This window comes from Varanus komodoensis, unplaced genomic scaffold (genome assembly GCF_004798865.1).
Source record: "Varanus komodoensis strain SLA01 unplaced genomic scaffold, ASM479886v1 scaffold29_1, whole genome shotgun sequence".
In the NCBI taxonomy this organism is placed as follows: domain Eukaryota; kingdom Metazoa; phylum Chordata; class Lepidosauria; order Squamata; family Varanidae; genus Varanus; species Varanus komodoensis.
The window spans coordinates 8,540,024-8,557,676 of NW_025335759.1; the positions used below are offsets into that span (position 1 = coordinate 8,540,024).

General features: G+C 46.1%; 1 protein-coding gene across 1 annotated transcript in view; it reads right to left on the reverse strand.

The window, feature by feature from the left end:
• Window positions 1–5,834: 5,834 nt before the first annotated feature.
• CLIC4 (chloride intracellular channel 4) overlaps window positions 5,835–17,653 on the reverse strand; it is a 49,745-nt gene continuing 37,926 nt past the window's right edge. Inside the window, exons 5-6 of the mRNA XM_044434788.1 lie at window positions 12,661–12,842; window positions 5,835–11,299 (exon numbers count right to left, since the gene is read on the reverse strand). Of these exons, the coding sequence (XP_044290723.1) occupies window positions 11,135–11,299; window positions 12,661–12,842 (347 nt within the window). The 3' untranslated portion in view covers window positions 5,835–11,134. The remainder of the gene's footprint in view (window positions 11,300–12,660; window positions 12,843–17,653) is intronic.

Consider the following 17,653-nt stretch of genomic DNA (forward strand, 5'->3'; position numbering starts at 1 on the left):
GGGAAAGCTGTTTGCATGTTGTAACTAATATTTGGAGGAGTTATTATACTTTAAATAGAAATTCTCTCTCTCCATGACCAGCTGGCCTGCCTTCCCCGTCTGCTGTCCAAGGGCCAGCTGTGGATGGGCAAATTTTATGCCGAGCGCTGTCCTCAGTTGTCTTTTTGGTGGGAGGGAGCTTCAAAAGCAGCTGGTCTACTTAATGCTCTCGCCTTCTGCTGAAGTGTCCTGTCAGAGGCAGCCCACGATGCTTGCTGCCTGAGGCAGAGCAGAACACGTCTCTCTCCCACCCCGCAAATCCAGGCAAATAATAAATCTGATCTTTATCAACCTGCAGCCATCGCTTGACATCCAAATTTGCTTCTTACACAGTCACCAGCCCACTCTGCCTAATGGGGCACCAGTCTCAGTTTCTTGGCTGCCCACCAAAGCAGTGGTGCAGACATCTGAGAAGTTCCAGTTCTTCTATTAGGAGGATGGAGAATATCTTGGGGAAGTGCCACATCTGTCTCTTTCCCATCCTCCCTTTTGCTTGGAGTAGCAAACAGGAACAACTTCGTTTTGTCCTGAGCTTTGCTGCTGCTTGTCCACTTTATTCTGAAGCAATGTTTAGAAAGCTGGGCCTGTTTTCAGATAGAGCTTCAGTGTCTGCATGTATCTGTTTTAGGCTGCAATCCTGAGGAAACTCCATCGAGATAAGTGGGATTTACTTCCAAGGAAATATGCAGTGGACGCTCTGGCAGTCTGTGGGAGTTCTGTTGACAACCTCTCAAGCCAGGAGATACAAACAAAAATGGGCTCTTTCATAAGGTAAATGTAGCCAAGCATGGCCTGAAGTCACTCCTTGTGATTTATAGTTGCATGTGATTTGAAGCCAGACCTTTCTAGTCCATGCCTGACCCATGGCACCACAGATGTTGGAAGCAGGGGGGGAAGACAACTGGATTCTTCAAGTGAACAAGAGTCTACAACACAGAAAACTAGAGTTTGTGCATGAACTGAGGGGGAACAGAATTCCTGTTTGCCTTCCCTGCCTCACAAAAAACACGCTGATGAAAACCTTCCTGTAGGACGGCTTGAAGAACATTTTACAGAGGTTTAAGGGGCTACTGGCTTTTCAACCAACAACATCCAATCCTTAACTTCTGCCATGCCACTGGGGCACACTAGGATTTTTTTCAGAGGCACCAAAGGGGTCCCTTCCATAGGGGACACGAGGAGACACATCAATGTCCATCAACAGTGGTGCAACTGGATAATTTTAGATCTCAGACAAAAAGGACTTTTGGGGGTCTCACTTAAGTTGACTGGGTGTTTGCCTGAACTTGCACCTGGCCTCCGGCTTCCCCTACCCCTGCACAGAAGACGTACCCAGAAGATGTGTCGCTTTGTACACTGAAACCCTCGGAGCACCACAAATGTGGGGAGAACCTGGGATGGGCTTCGGTCGTCCCACATCACCAGCCACTCCCTGGGAAGTTGTCCAAGGTGGGCAGCAGGCTCGGCTCCATGGAAAGGTCCTGGCTGCAGAGGAAAGGTGCCAGAGAAACCTGCCACCATTCCCCAGGGCTGCACCAGCTTGAAAGAGCAACCTCGCTTCAGATCAAATCAGAGCTTTTCCTTGGTGGAATCCTCATTATTAAAAAAAGAAAAAAAGACTGACAAAAATCATTCTGACAGTGCTCCACCAAGCCCTCTGCCTGAGGCATCGAAGATGTGGGAGCTGTCACTTGGCATTCCCTTGTTTGAAGTTCACATGCTTGATCTTTGTCTTGGAACCAGTTGATTCATCTGTGTGTCCAGTGGGAAAAACACAAGCCTCCCATCAAAAGGATCATGAGTTTTGTCTTTTTCTGCCTTCACTGGAACTTTTCCAGCATCAGCTGGGAGTGAGTGGCAAAGCACACAAGGCACATACGCAGCAGCCGTACCAGCCCACGGAGCCCTGCGCATGGAAAGCCCAGCAGCCACGCCAGCTGGCCCTCCCTGGCTCTCTGCACGGCTGTTCCAGGCTGCCCCTCTGAGAGCAGAGGGGCAGGGGCCAACAGCCAGGGTCCCTTCCCCCGGGCCCACCCCCATCACCCAATGACTGGCTGGCGCTGTCCTGGTTTTCCCCCATTCCGGAAGTTTAAAACCCTCCTCCCTCTTGTGGCTTGATTACTGGCTGCAAGCGCTGAGGGGGGAGGGGTGCAGTTGTGGCTCCCCCACTGGAATGCAACCTGCCAACAGCTTTTCCAAATCTGAATTGGTCCATTCAGGAAATAACCCGGCGGGGAACACAAGGCATCTCTTCAGGGGCACCAAAAGGGTCCCTTCCACAGGGAGGGACCTATGGCTCCCCACCCATTCTAAGCAGCTTGCCGTGGTCCCGATTTGCCAGCGTGGGAGGTGGGCATGGCTGCACAGCCCAGGAGGGGAACCCGGTGGTGCTCCAGGTGCTGGACTGCTGCTCCTACACCCTTCGCATTGGCCCAAGGTGGCAACAGCTGCAGCTGAAGTGCCAGGCGCCCCACCCCTGGTCTGGACGACACACAGGGAGGGGGAACAAGGGTCTGAATGGGCTTAAGGCAGCTCCTAATGCTTCTGCGCTGGGGGTGGGCAACAGCAGGCCATATAAAGGGGGCCCTGGCAGTTCTCCACTTCTCACTCCCCTCATCGCTACCCCAGTTGCCGCAGTGGTGGGAAATCAGGCAGTGACTGAATTGAGGCCACCCAGGTGAGCTCCCATCAGAATCACACACTAACTGCATCCAGGGCAGTGCAGCAGGACAGTAAAAATATAAAAGGCTGACGGGAGATCAAGAGGGAAGGTGACGGTCAGCATTAAATGGTGCTAGGATGGAGCTCTTGGCCAGTGTGTAGAGAGAGCCACTTCAAAATATCCCCAGCAAGCCCCAAGCCCCGAGAGAAATGGAGGAGTCACTTTTTCCTCCCGGCTGCAGCAGTCACACTCCGGCCTCAGAGCGGTTCATCCTGTTTCAGAAAGAGGCCTGATGCTGCCCCGGGACCTTTCTGCAAACCCACTTGGAGGGCTTGTGCTGTGCCGTGGGGAACCTTTAGGGGCTGGAGGGTGGAGATTTGTAAAGGAATTAAAAAGCCATGCCATACCCCACACACACACACATGTGCAAACCAATCTGGAAGATCATTTTAAAACGCTAACTAGCCAGTGAATGTGGTGGCTTCCAATGGCACAGTGGAACGGGTTGCGTCTCTTCCCAAGCAAAAAATGGGGAGGGGGCTCTGAGCTGGTGACCTGGAAAGCAGAAATACGCTTTAAAAGCCAACAGTGGGGAACATGTGTCTCCTCAGTGTTGTCAGAGGGGCGATTCCTGTAAGCTCTAGCCAATAAACCCTACAAGCATGATGGGTGTTGGGGTCCATCAGCATGTGGAGGGCCACATGTTCCCCGACTCTAAGCTAAATCCACGCCCTGTTTTCAGGGCCTTCTCAGCATTATTTTCTAATATCTTTCCTGCCCCCAGTTGGAAATGGGAATGGCTCTGAGCTGGCGCTTGGAGCAGTCAGCATGCCATGACTGGGCACCTGCTTGGCGTGTGGAGGCTGGCGGTTGATCCAGGGCTTCTCCAGTGGAAATGCTCTGATGCGGGCAATATGGAAGAGCACAGGCAGCCAGCGTGGAGGGAAGGCCCTCTTGGGCTGAGGCCCAGGAGCTCCCATGCAGTCGGGGTAGAGAAAACTGGGCTAGCAAGGCCAGAAGAAACATCTGGCTTGTTCAAAGGGAAGCAAGCCCAGCTCAGGCCCCCGAATGCATCCCAGTCTCGCTCGAACTCAGCAAGCAGCCGTCAGTTACCTGCTAACAGCAGTCCCTACTTGGAGGAGCCACAGAGGGAGCTGAGGACCTTCTGCAAGCAAACCAAGCACAGGTCCCTTTCAGAGACACGGCCTTGCAAGCAAGATGCAGCAAGAGCGCCATCTATTGGCCATCCTGATGAGACCAGAGGTCCCCAGGAGCCAGCAGTCTATTATTATTATTATTATTATTATTATTATTATTATTATTATTATTATTATTATTCATTACATTCCTATACTGCCTGTAGCAGAAGCTCTCTGGGCAGTCTGCAATGTTAAGTCACCCATCCAGATTTCAACCAGGCACAACCCTGCTTAGCTTCCAAGATTGGACAGGAACAGGCACTTCTGCCTACATGGAAGCTGCTCCACTCCCGCCACCTCCAGTTCAGGCAACCAATTTCCCACATCAGGCACTCGAATGGCAGTAAGCTACAGGCCCTGCCCAGGAAGCTGTCCTCTGTGCAGAATTCAGAACCGTCCGGGCCAGCAGCCTCTGGCTCCCAGCATCGCAGATGGGAAGGGGGATCTTTCCCAGCCCTATGTGGCGCTGACAGGCCACAAAGCAGGGGCCCTTTCCAGGCAACGTATGTGAGCCCCCCGAGTTCTGGTAAGCCCAGAAGCGAAATGGGACAACGGGGGCACCTCACTGAATGAACACCACGACTCCCTGCAGACAGCCACTCTCACTTTAAAAAAAAATTACCACCACTAGATAAAACCATACAAATAAAATGTGACCGCAGAGTTTCATTTCAAATTAGTAATTTAATCTGTATATATTAGGAAGTTCAGCTTTCTGGAAAAAATACAGGAAGTGCAGACAAAATGGTGTATGTAACCGCTGCCTCCCGCTCAGTCTACATTCTTCCCCAGCTAACTTCCCATACCAGAGGCAAGAAGGGAGCAAAATCAATGACCCAAATCCATGCCAGAAGCCACCTCCTTGGGAGGCAGCGGTGGATGGCCTCGCATGTTTTCCTTCCGCTCATTAAAAGGTCTCCACTTCCCCATTTGGGCAAGCACTAGAACCATGCTCCCGAATCCCTCAGTCCTGGGCAGCCAACTTGCAGGCCGAAACAATTGAACTCTGATTTCTGCTTGCATTTATCTTGCAGCCCCTTGGCTCAAGGAAATATGATGACATTTATCACTCCCTGCCCATTATTGGATCTTTGGTAGCGTTTTTTTCCCCCCTCCTCCAGGTCATAGTGATGGAGTGTCAGACCAGAGAATGCAGATTACTGAGTGGTACCAGTGTGCTGTGCTTTTAAATTTTTAAAAAAATTTTGAAGCATTTTTATGCCACCCCCTTTGCAACAAGCCTCGGGGTGGCTTACAAACTGCTTCCCAGTGGACAAGAGCTCAGATAGTTCAAAACTCAGAATGTTCGTATATTCACCTTTTAAAAGTTGAATATGAGTTAAGACATACCTTCAACCTCAGCTTCCCATCTGCAAAATGGACACATGGATCCACATGGTACGGTCAAGGTGACAGTGCTGCATTTGCAAACTGTGAAGCAGATCACGCTGTAGATTCAAAACCACCAGTGTAGTGCAAGTACTAAACTAAAAGATAAATGTTTCTTGCAAGCTCCACTATGTACCAGATTGAGACTATTTCTTGCATCTCTGCAAGATCCATTGCTCTGCTTTTAAGTCTGATCACACCTCTCTATTATGGACTATTCAATCTTTCCAACAGCTAAGATGCATTGGAAGGACTGAAACACCTTCTTTGCATAGGCACCACAAATTCTAGTTGTAGATGGGCAAGTCTTTTGTTCTTCTGAACAGAGCTAACAAGGATCCTTACTCGAATGAGCTGGGAGATGAAGCTGTTTTACATTTCTCTGCATGAATGGACACAGGTCAAATCCCAATTTTCTTAAAGCTTTCCCGTGTGGTCTCCTGATGAAGAATCGCATTCATCGCAGACTAGATAGGCTATTTTACATGCCCGCTGTACACTTTACACACCCGCTTTATTTTTTAAGAGAACAGTCCAGTCATCTGTAAGTGAAAATATAAATTTTATTCTTTAAAACAATAGCTGCCAGCAGTTTGCCAGTATATCTGTAAAAGATATTCCAGAAAAGTGAGGAGACAAGCATATTACAGTATGTCATATGGAGACTCTAGGTATCTCTCTATACAAAAGCAAAAATTAATGTCCTGCCTACCCTGGGAATTTGTTCCCACTCACGATAGGTGAGCAGATTAAAATACCAAAAAAAAAAAAAAAGTATCTGCCCCTCCCCCAAATAATCTTCTTTTCAGATATGTTCCAGAAGAAAAGAAGGAACATGCACGTCTATCAGCAATTACGGCTTGAGGTGACACTGCTTCTTTCATTGTCACAGCTGAAAGGAACACAAATTAGCATTGCCTGGCTGCCAAGGAAGCTTTTAGCTAAATACTCTTCCGTAGGAAAGGCAGGGTCATCCCTACACATTGGGGAGGGGAAGGAGCAGGGCTAGCACGTTCCCCACGGCCCCCAGTATGGCTTGAGGCATTCTGCATCTCTGCCCTCCCTGTACTTCCCCAGGATCCTTGGGCACAACCCACAGGGGACATCTCCCGCTGAAATGAACACGAGTGGCATCAGGAAGGTGGCACAGGAGACCCTCCCGAGTGCCTCATGGGTTGCCTTCCAGTTTCCACTCTGCCCGCCCTAACCAGTGCCGACACCAGCAGCACCTGGAAGACACACGGGAGCGGGCCCGCATGTACCGCCATTTGCAATACACCTCCTGGCCTACGGTTAGGCCAGTTCTGGGAATATTTGATGTTAGAATAAAGAAACTTTGGGTCAGCCTTCTTCAATTTCGTGCCCTTCGGGCCTGCTAAGCATTCAGCTCACATAGTCTTCCCCATGGCCAGACTGGCTGGGAATTATGGGAGCTGTAGTCTAATGTATCTGGAGGAAACAGATTTGGGGAAAGTGACTCTGAATGGGAACTGGAATCATTTTTAATGCAGGAGGAGTTCATCATGCCTCCAGAAAGCTATTTGGAAAGACCAAATAACGTGACGACTGTATAGGAGGAGTTGTGCCACCTGTGGCCGCTTGCCCACATCTGATGTCATCAGGGCAACTCGGTTTAAGGACTGGCTACAGTCCAGCATAAGCTGCTTTTGCTTGCACTTCTGGTTCTCATGTGACTATCCACCCATGCTCACAAGTCCAAGGACGATCTGGCAGAGGGAGAAATTTCTAAGAGAAGAGTTCCTACTTCTGTTAATTAGGATGGCTGGAAGCAGAATGCCGTACCCAGATAGAGTCAACCTATTGAGATCAATAGGACTTCACTGAGTTATGATTCATTCAAGTCTTGTACCCATATCACTAGGTTCACTCTGACTAACCTGGATCCAATCCAGAATGTTTGAAAATTGAAACAGGATGAACATAAAAGGTCAGTTTTGTAAGAAACTGGCAGACAGCAAGATCATTAATGACACATATAGTTAATTCTTTACAGTAATTAATTCTCCACAACCCCTAAACTATACAGTATGTATCACAGCTCAAGCAGAGGAGGGAGATTTTCCAAGTTCTGGACTAAAGCTTTCCCTCCTTTCTAACCTTAAACTGCAACAAAATCAAGATGGAATCTCTCAATCTTCTAGAAAGCTGGTCAGTCTGTTTCACCAATGAATGCTATTAATCTGACAAACTAAAACAGATACCAACTAATGGCCTTCTAACTAACCATGACAAAAGATAGCTATACTGATGGTGGGACATAGCCCCTCAGCAGAAACTGCACCACTTTCATCTATGTGAGCTGTTGAGGACACTCAAATGATCATTATGTGTACCCTAACATGTGGGAGCAATTACCTTGACTATACACAGTGGATAACTGGCCAGAGAAGAAACCATCATTCTTGACAGAAAGCTAAGGCTGTTTTCAGAAATCTATTTTCAAAAAACTTCCCTGTTCTAGCTGAATAGAATCACACATATAAATTTAATCACTTCCAGTATTTCAAATATTAAGTTGCTTGAACAGTGCAAAGGCACAGCCAGTATCAAATGAAAGATTGTCCTAGGTGATATACAGTACAGTTTAAATTAACTTGAAAGCTGCTCCCTCCCTTTTGATTGATGCAGGTGGGAGGTGTTAACTTAATTAGGTTACAGAAAAGATCTTAACTCGTATCCTGAATCATTAAGGGAAATGTTCCCATGTCCAAAATCATCCAACCACCTCTTCTGGGATAACTGGATTTAGTAACCAAATAGAAAAAAAGCAATTAGGCAACAGGTGGTGTGTACACAGTCATTTGGCAAAATTTAGACTAACAGCCCATATCTTTCTATCTTCTTCCAACCCTTTACATTTTGTTCTAGTTCACCATTACTGTATTGACATGCCAACAAGAAGACAGAATTCTGGGGAATCTTGGCTTATTGTGAGCCAGTTTGCATGTTGGTGAATGCGGCCTACTAGCTCCCACTTTACTCCTCCCCATTAGTATGGGAGGGCTGTCTGAAGCCCAAGCCCCTAAACTGGCACGTCAAGCTTTTTACTCCAACACGAGCCTGGCTTTGAGGGGACCAAGTTCTGTTTTGGAATTCTTAGACAGCATGTGAAATCAGCCCTTCCTGGATGACTTGGCTGTAGCTGGCATTAGAAAAGCGGAAATGGCACGGCACTGTCCACCAGCTCATGCTCAGTAAGACAGGGTTCTCCATGTTCTGGGTCTGCACTGCATCCAGACGCGATCAGTCTGAAGGGGCCAGCTCTACAACGCTGAGTATTCAGTCTGCCGAGAGAGGTGACAACTGGAAGGCCACGCCGGCAGGGGCATTGGGAAAGTTCAGCACCCACCTACCATTTAAAAGTCCACCATGTCGTTACAAATGCAATTCTACCATTTTGTGACCTCATTACTGAATAGGCAACACCAGGTTGGTCAGTAGACCAAAAGGCAACACAGGCAAATCAGCGAGAACTCAGAGCAGATTTCAGTTGTGACAAACTAGGAGTTGATGACACAAATGATTGAGGTGGCTTGTGTTTTAGTACTCATGAGAGACCTAGAGAAGGTTTTGAGTCCATGTGTTGCAACAGCATAGGCAGAGAAAGGATTGTGCCAGTATAGCATATTTTACATCTTAGAAGGAGCAAGATGGCACCGCAGTGTCATGTTTAATGAAAAAAAAAAAGCTATTACTGAAATCATTGCGATCCTTGAAGCAAATCAGTGGAACACTGTAAAGATGCAATCCTATGCAGGTTTAGGCCAAAAAACCCTACAACTTGCAGCATGCAGGCTGGGGCATGCTGGGAGCTGTGTATCTTTTTTTTCTCCGGAAACCTGCAAGGATTGCACCTTAAGTATTAATATGAGGACTTATACCCAAAAGCTATAAAAAAAATCGGTTCATAATCCTCTTCTGTGCTCTGCGCTTATGTTCAGTACCTCAGGCTCCAATCTTGTGCATTCTAACTCAAGAGTAAGTAAACACAGTGGGACTTGCTTCTGCAGCAGCATACAAACCTAAATGAAGCTGTACTTCTTGACTGCCAGAGAGATGTCAATTAACAAATGTCCTTAAACTTTACAAAAAATAGTATGTAAGAGAAAAAGTATGCTGGTGAATCTAATGTTCCTTGGAGGTGTCCTTGATGGCATTTAAAATAAATGAAAAAGTTGCTCCATACCTCAAACTCTGGCCTTACTTTATTAAAGAAAATCCAATTTAGTGGTACAATTTTTGCTTTTTTCAACTACATTAGTTTTCCTTGATATTATAGAAAAAACACAAATGACCTGAAACATGATGACTGTGGCAGGAAAAATTATAGAGGTACAAAAGCAACCCTCAGACAAAGAAACTAGTGGACGTAGGACTGAAAACCTCACACTTGGCTTATTCCTCGGACAGAATCATTGCAATTGGATTACGTACATGGTCTGTTAAGGCAAAGACTCTAGTTTGCGAAGGTCACTTGTATGTTGCTTTAAATAAAAAAAGAGCAAGATCCTGACTTTAGCAAAGTGAGAAAGGAAAGGTGTCTGGCACCCAGCCACTGTACTTCTAACTTGCAACGTAATAGTAACTCTTTCTTGAGAAAAGGCTTCGTACTTTCCCTAGGCCACGTGACAGCTCAGTTTTTGAGTGACAGTTACTTAGGAAGTAAATTCTACAAATTGATAAGTCCCTTAGGGAGCATCCCTATGCAACCTGAGACAGGAACATGGCCTACAAATTCCAGCATCAGGCAGCTATTCCAGCTAGTGAATGTCAGGAGTGACTGGGCTTTTTCTGTCTCAAGTATGTTGGACTGCATGTTCAGGGCCTTAAAAAGAAACCAACTGCTGTTACACCCTCAGGTTATTAGTTTGCACCATGAAAGAAGGACCTCCTGTACTGATGCTTTATGACCAAGGGAGATTGGATGTGATCCAATCATCTGGAGGAACTACAGCAAAATTCTAGACCTCTTCAAGAATACGCAATTAAGGTTACACCTCCCCTCTCCCTCCCCAACTCCTAGAGTATAGTTTGCTGAGCAACAGTTTCTGGTAACTCAGCTTGTTCAAATCTGCCTTTTGCAAGGTCTTTGCCCAAGTATTTCAAAAGTAGTTCTTTTTGCCAAAGGCAGTAACAGCGCTCGTATGTCATTCAAACAGACCAACAGAAGTGTTTCGGAGAGCTGCTACAGCATTCCCAAGCTCCGTAAATCACCATCAGGAAGTGCCCCTGGACTGATGTAAGAATCCCAGATTCAACTGGAGATCTCAGAGCCACTTTCCATGATCAGCAGTATCAAGAGGTAACACTTTCCTAGACTAAGTTTCCTTGGGAGAAGGGGTGAAGAGACTATATAGATCCCCCCATGAAAAATGCTCTGCACATAAAAAATACTTGAGCAAAAAAGGATAGGCTGAACCAATCTTCCTCCAAAGTCAGAGCGCAAGAAATGGAAAGAGTGTTCAGCTCTGCAACCCACCCACACCCCGAAGTGGGTCGGTCCATCTAGTTCATTGAACTATGTACACTGGCCCCCCAGCCACTGTGGGCTCAAGTATCTGCAGACCATGCTAGCGAGCAGAGGTCCACTCAGCCAAATTGCTTCACTGCAAAATTAACCACTGCATTCACCTCATTATAGGAGGCAAAAAGGTAAGCAGCATAATATCAGTTTGCATTTTTAAAAACAAATTACTGTATCTGTTCTACCCAACGTAATACTGCATAACTGCAAATACATGCAAAGTAAATTGCTATCTTAAAAAGACAAAAAGGGAGACGTCTGTTAAAAGAAGCGTTGTTATGCACGTGCGTGAGGTGCTGCTTATTTCGTGAGTCTCTTGGCTACGTCGCTGTAAGCTATTTCGATCTCCTTGTCTCCAGGACAAGTGTTGGTGAACTCATCGCGGCCGTAGGCATTCATCAGGTACCTCCAGACCCCAGTCATTGCCTTGGGAATATCAAAGTCACGATACTTTTTAGCCACCACCTAGAGTCGAAGGAAGGGGGAAACCGCTTTTACGTGGTGTTCACAGCAAACAGAACAAGTCCCAACATTTCTTTTTGGGAGGCAGAAAACAAAAGGGAGCCCACACAGACATGGTGCATAACCCAGTTGGAAGGCTTCCCACACAAGCGTCCCCGAAACGAAGCCACCACCGTGCTCTGGTCCTACTTTTCTGCGATGGACGTACGTGGTTCTCATCCCACCCATTTTACTGTCCCAAGACGGGCAAGTGAGGATCTGAGCCGGCCAGTGGCATGCTGGCAGCTACAGTCCAACACATCTGGTCAGAGAGGCTGGCCGGCCCCAGCATTCAGGGCACTGCACCATCCACTCACTTGCAGGGGCATTTATTCACTACAACAGCGCTTGCACTGCAGACCTTCTTGAACAGCTGTGCCTACCCGTGAGCTTTCCTCAGGATGTCCAGGCCGCCTATCTCTGCCAGCTCACTTTGGCCTAACTGTGCTTGAATCTGACCACATTTCAATACGTCTCTATTTTAAACTGACTTTTAAATTTAATTTGCCACTGCACTTCTGAGGTAGAGTGGAGGGGTCCACTTGATGTGTGCCGAGACCTGGGGAACATGCTCAGTTTTCCCCTCCTGGTGGGCCATGCAGCAAGACCATTGTCTGGAGGGTTCGGCAGTGAGGTTGCTGTTATCCATGCGGAATCCACCTCCTTCTCCAGGAGACCAATCTACTCAGAACAGCTGGTGCTGGGCCTTGGAGGACTGGTGCACCCATTAGTGTCCGGTGGTGCCCGGCATGGTGCTGGAAATCATCAGGTCGGCTGTTTTCAGGGATTGTGATATTCATACCGGAGGACCAGGCCAGACTTCATGGTTGCCACAACCATTGTGGAGCCTGTTTTGACAGGTTCTTGGCACAGCACATTTTGTACATCACAGAGCTGGCCTGTGAGCAGTTTCAGCTGAGGGGGTGGCAGTCTGAAGGCACTCATGCTGCACTGTTGTCATGTGGGAACATTTCCTGGGACGGTTTGGTGGACAGTAGCCACACCCCTCCGTACCTTATTTCAGAGCAGACTTAGTCCCTCTAGCTCCACATTGTCTTCTGCCTGCAGGGGCTCCATTGGGTCTCAGGAAGAAAAGATTTTCTTTTAACCTGCTGTGCACTGCACCTGAGACTTATGCAGGGCATGCCCTAAGCTACTGTCCCTCTCGGTAGATGATGGTGATGGGGAAGTGACTGGTCCTGGTGAAGCTACCCAACAAAATGTTTGCAATACACACTTTACTGAAGGCAGTTCACATTCAGCTAAGTGTTACTATGCACCAAATGTGGAGTTGTGAACTGCTCCTCAAACCAAGTTCCACATACCTTGACAATATGGAGTTTGGGCAACAGGTTGCAATCTGCGAGTGTCATCTCGTCTCCATCCAGAAACTTGCGGGTGGAAGTCGTGACATCCTCCATGCTGTTCTCATCAATCTCATCTGGGAGAGGAGCATTCAGGTAGTCATCCAGCTTCTGAAGTGTTTTCAGAAGATTCCTTTCCAAGCCTGAAGTAAAGAGGCAGCTGTGTCAGCCAGCGGAAATGGAAGCCGGAAAGCCAGCAAGACAGAATGCGTCAATCACAGCCTGAGGTCTCAATGCCCAAACACACACCTCTCCCTTCTGTGCAACTTGCATCACCAGTGGAGATGCGTTCCAGGTGGCCCGTACCTGTCAAGCCATCTTCAACAAAGAGCTGGCTTCCTAAGTCTCTGTCCAGGGGCTATGCAATGGCCTACCAGAGGCAGTCTGCTGATTCTATTTATGCAGCACAACACACAACCAAAAAGGGTCCCAAAGCACCACGCAAAGAAATGAGAACAAAAGGAAATACAATGCAAAGCAACTTTCCTTAAAACCATGCACATTCACCTACAGACCACCACTGCTCATGCTGGTTGGGGCTTCTGGGAGTAAAAGCCCCAAACAGGATTACAGCCTTGGCATAGGGATACAGGAAGACGAACACAGGATAATTTTGCCATCTCCTTTTCTTTCAGATTTCTTAACATGAGTTTCTCCATTGCCACTGCTTTCATTTGTACTGATAAGGTTTCTGCAAGCCACTGTGAACCTGTAAATCAGGTGTTTAAAGTTTGTCTTTTTAATGTCAGGCTAAGGATCCATGCTGCTGTCCTATAAAAGGAATATTAATGATCCCAGGTGCTCCCTTTGGATGCTTCTGCTTCTATCACCACCCCTTCGGTTTTCCTTTTTGTCCTTAGATGGCCCTTGACTAGAAAAGACCAAGCTACAATCAAAGCATAAAATCCATAACTTGTTTATTTTAGGTGCAATCTAAAAGAACAGCCCTTCAGCCCTGTTAAAGCCAAGCACGGAAAAACTAGATTCTCTGCGCAGGCTCAACAACTGCATTGTCTTCATTCTTAAAGCAGAGTAACAGCAGAGGGCAATCTTGATCCAACAAAGTTCTTACAGGACTGCAAGAGAGTTTTTCTCTTCCCTTTTCACACTGCAGGAAGAATGTTGGGGTTAGAGACATTTATGTAATCCTGCAGTAAGAGGATAAGCAATGTTCCTCTAGGACATTTCAAATGAAACCCCAAAACTGGACAACAGTGTACGACCTAGTTGACAAGGACCTCATTGTTTTTGTTCTGTTTTAAAGAGGGCATGAAACATAATCTAAGATCTATAGGTCGGTGCACCAAGTTGTGTCAATTTGAGGTTGCCAAGGGCAGCACAGTGAACTGACCTGACACTTGACATTTCTTTGTTATGTTAAATCTTTGCAGGTAATCTGGTTTTACCTACTCATTGTAGGTGAAGTTGCAGGCAGATTTCTCTAGTCCAGTCTGGTAAGGTGCCCTAGGAAATCTCGGTGTTAAGGTAGCAAGGGGCACTAAAAGAAAGCCCCCTTGTGAGTCAGAGGAGATCAAAACAGTGACTCATGTCCTTTTGTATAGCCCTTTTTATCAGGATATACCAAAAGGTTTTATTGAACCTATCTTTTTCAATTTGCTAGGACATCCAGATGCTTTTAATGTTCATTTACTTCTTTCTGATGTAAAAACACTTGCCCTCTTATGATACTAAACTTTGTGCAGCAGTGTCTCTGACCTGAGGCTGCACCTTATTCATTCCACTATTTGTTTTTGGCTTAATAATTGTTTGTCTGACTACATGCTGGTCAATTGAGCATAATAAATTACTTGACTTAAAAGAAAGGTCCTTTTGAAGACTCCTGACTTACAAAGGCCCATGTGTTAGGCACATGGAAAAGACCTTTTCCTGCATTGTTCCCAAACTCTAGCATGCACTTGCTTTGGAGTTACATGGTCCGCATTCTCACTGCATTCAGGAATAAATCAAAACATATCTTTATAATTTGGCTTAAAAAAATAGTTCGTGTGGTTTAAGGTGGTTTTTAATGCTTTACTATGTCTTTGGTTGTGATTTTTGTTCTCTAACTTTTTGCAAACTGCCTTGGCTTGTTCCAGAAATGGAACTTAAGCATGCAGAGATTTTTTCCCTAGGCAGAGACTTTTCTCCTAGAAGGAAATAAATGCTGATACTAGATATTTAGAGACATGTCTGAGAGAAGCATCTTTTTCCAGAGGTTGCTGATGACAAGATGACAGGGTAATGCTTCAGCAAGGTAAATTTGAGTAAAAAATGAGGCTTCCTAAGTAAGGGTGGGCAACTTGGGGCCTTCCAAATGTTTTGGCCCTGCAACATGCATGATCCCACACCAATGGATGTACTAGCTAGGGCTGATGGGAGTTGTGCACCAAAGCATCAGGAAGGCCACGGGTTTCTCACACCAGTAAGAGAGAGAGGGTCTGCTGGCATGATCAGTGTGTGAAATGTACAGCACACAGTAGCGTCTGAGAATCTCAGCTTGGCAGATCTATCAGCAACCCAACTAAGTCTCAAAAATCCAGTGCACTAACCTACCTTCAAGCTACTGCTTGGTGGATTTCTACCTCCACTGTATATCTGTCCCCTTTCCTTTTGTTTTCTTAAGAACTTTATTCTTAGGAGCATTTTTAAACAGCGCTAAATGTAAATTTGAATTGTTTGCTTAATTAGCATGAAATTTTAATTTTATTTTTTGCACAGAGTATAACATCCCTAAATATAAAATACAGTTGTATGAATGTCCAGATGCTTGACCATTCCTTATAGTAAAGCCCAGTCAAGAAGAGTCTCAAGTCTTAAAAACGGACCTACTGTGACAGAAGCTTTTGTGATATATTATCTTCAGCTGAAAAGATTCAAATAGCAATGGGGAAGTTGTAAACAATGGGGCCAAATGCTCATGTAACATATTTCATGATTCCTTCTCCCCCTCCCCCACCCCCTCCCCATTTTCTGTATCTGGATATGACCACATACATGCCCATACCTCTGCTTTTGCACATATGTATAAGCTGATGATCACATTCTATGCATCTAATGAAGGCAGCTCCAGGCTACAAAAGCTTAGACTATAATAAGCTTGCTTGCCTTTAAGGCACCACCAAACACTGCTCAGACATGGGAAGACATTTTTCATTGGATTTCTGCCTATTCAAGACAATCCAAAATTACATCATCTTTTTCAGATTCACAGTTGCGGTGCACAGAAAAGTTGTAAAAGATTTCCTCCATCCTTTCAGCACATCCTTTGTGTGCTCTGGAGATTGTAATCTGCACAAGGCACCATAAGCACAAAGCCTGCTTATGTAGCAAAGGATTCTAAGAAACTGCTATTGACGCTGAATCTGTACCATGCTCAGCAATCAATCTGTTCCAGTACAACACGGTGTTCCTTTCCATAACCTAATAATCTTTGTAGAGCAAGCCCAGTGAGAAGAACCAGCATGAGCCCCACTTACAGCTGTCAGGGACTAGCAGCAGGTCATTACACTGCAAATGCAAACACACGCCTGAAAAACAACCACTCTGGTTTCATGAGAACATTAAAAACTACCCTAGCAAACATATGCTACTGAATACAAATCTCACAAATGTCTCTCCTGATACACAACTGCTTGCAGAGAGCAACAGCAGAAGGGCTGTTGTAGGGTGTTTGAGCAAATATGACAGGCTCCATCCTTTTTAGCAGCTTTGACCATTTTTTTTTTTTTTTTGCCTTTAACAGGCCACTGTTGTCTGCAGAGTCCCCAAAAGCTCATGTGCTCATGCCCACAGCTTGCACATCTCTTTTGTATGTTAAAAGCCCTGAATTATAAATCAAAGGATGCTGAAGAAACAGCTGTGCCTTTGTTCAAAGCTCTTTCAGGTAGAGATTGCAGCCATAGCTATTACAGGGCCATCCTTAATGAAGAAAGCCTATTTACAGATGCAAAAGCAGATATAAATATAAATTAGGCACTGAAAACAACAAGTGACTGGCTGCTCATGACTACACAAAGTGAGCATCTAATGTAGGAAACAGCTGTGTACAAAACACACATAGGATTCAAGGATTTCCAGGGTTCTGTGCAACTTGCGCTCATTTTAATTGGCCTGTGCCACCAGATAAATTTGGCAAAGGGGTTCTGACAGATGCATTTTCCATTCTGCTGTCCTTGATAATACCAAGGATCCACTTTCTAGGGTGGTAGGTGCTTCAGCTTTGGTTGCGGAAGTGCACACACACAGGTCTCAGCCCACCAAGTCAGGAACAGGCTGAGTGTTGCGATAAGCACTAGCTGCCTTGCTGCATCAAACCGAAGGCCCAGAGACATTTGTGTTAGCCAGCCAGGGAACCTACAGCTTAAAGTATGGCATATAATTTGAATAAAGAAACACACAGGCACACACACCAAGCCACCTCCAGCACTGGCCAGCAAATGCTTCACAAAATTTATACCTGAGGTGCACAGCAATAGCCACGCCCATTTGCCCCCAGACAGCAGTTAGAAGGGCTCTGGCCATGTTCTAGAAATGCGCACCTCTCAGATGAAGTCCCCATTACGCATGGCTTCGCTTGGGCAGCGCTTCACATGCTGGTCACAATGCCATCACGCAATGGCATTGCCCACTTCATCCCTTATCAGAGAATACTCAAGGGTTAGAAGCTTATATCCTTCAGAACTCTTACTAAAGCTTGAAGTGAATACACTTAACAAAATGCCACTGGCTTCTGCCTCCACTTTTTGAAATGCTGGATTGGCAGGAGACTATTTACAGTAATGTGCCGGGGATAAGCCAAACTCTGCTCTGTCTATTCATGAACTCCCAATTATGCATTCTCCCAGCCATTTTCCTCCTGAAGGATTGAAAAGCAGTGCTTGTAAGTCCATGATAGGGCAAAAGCAGCTTGGTTGAAATGGAGCAGAGAAAATGCAGGAATTCTTCCTGTTCCCTA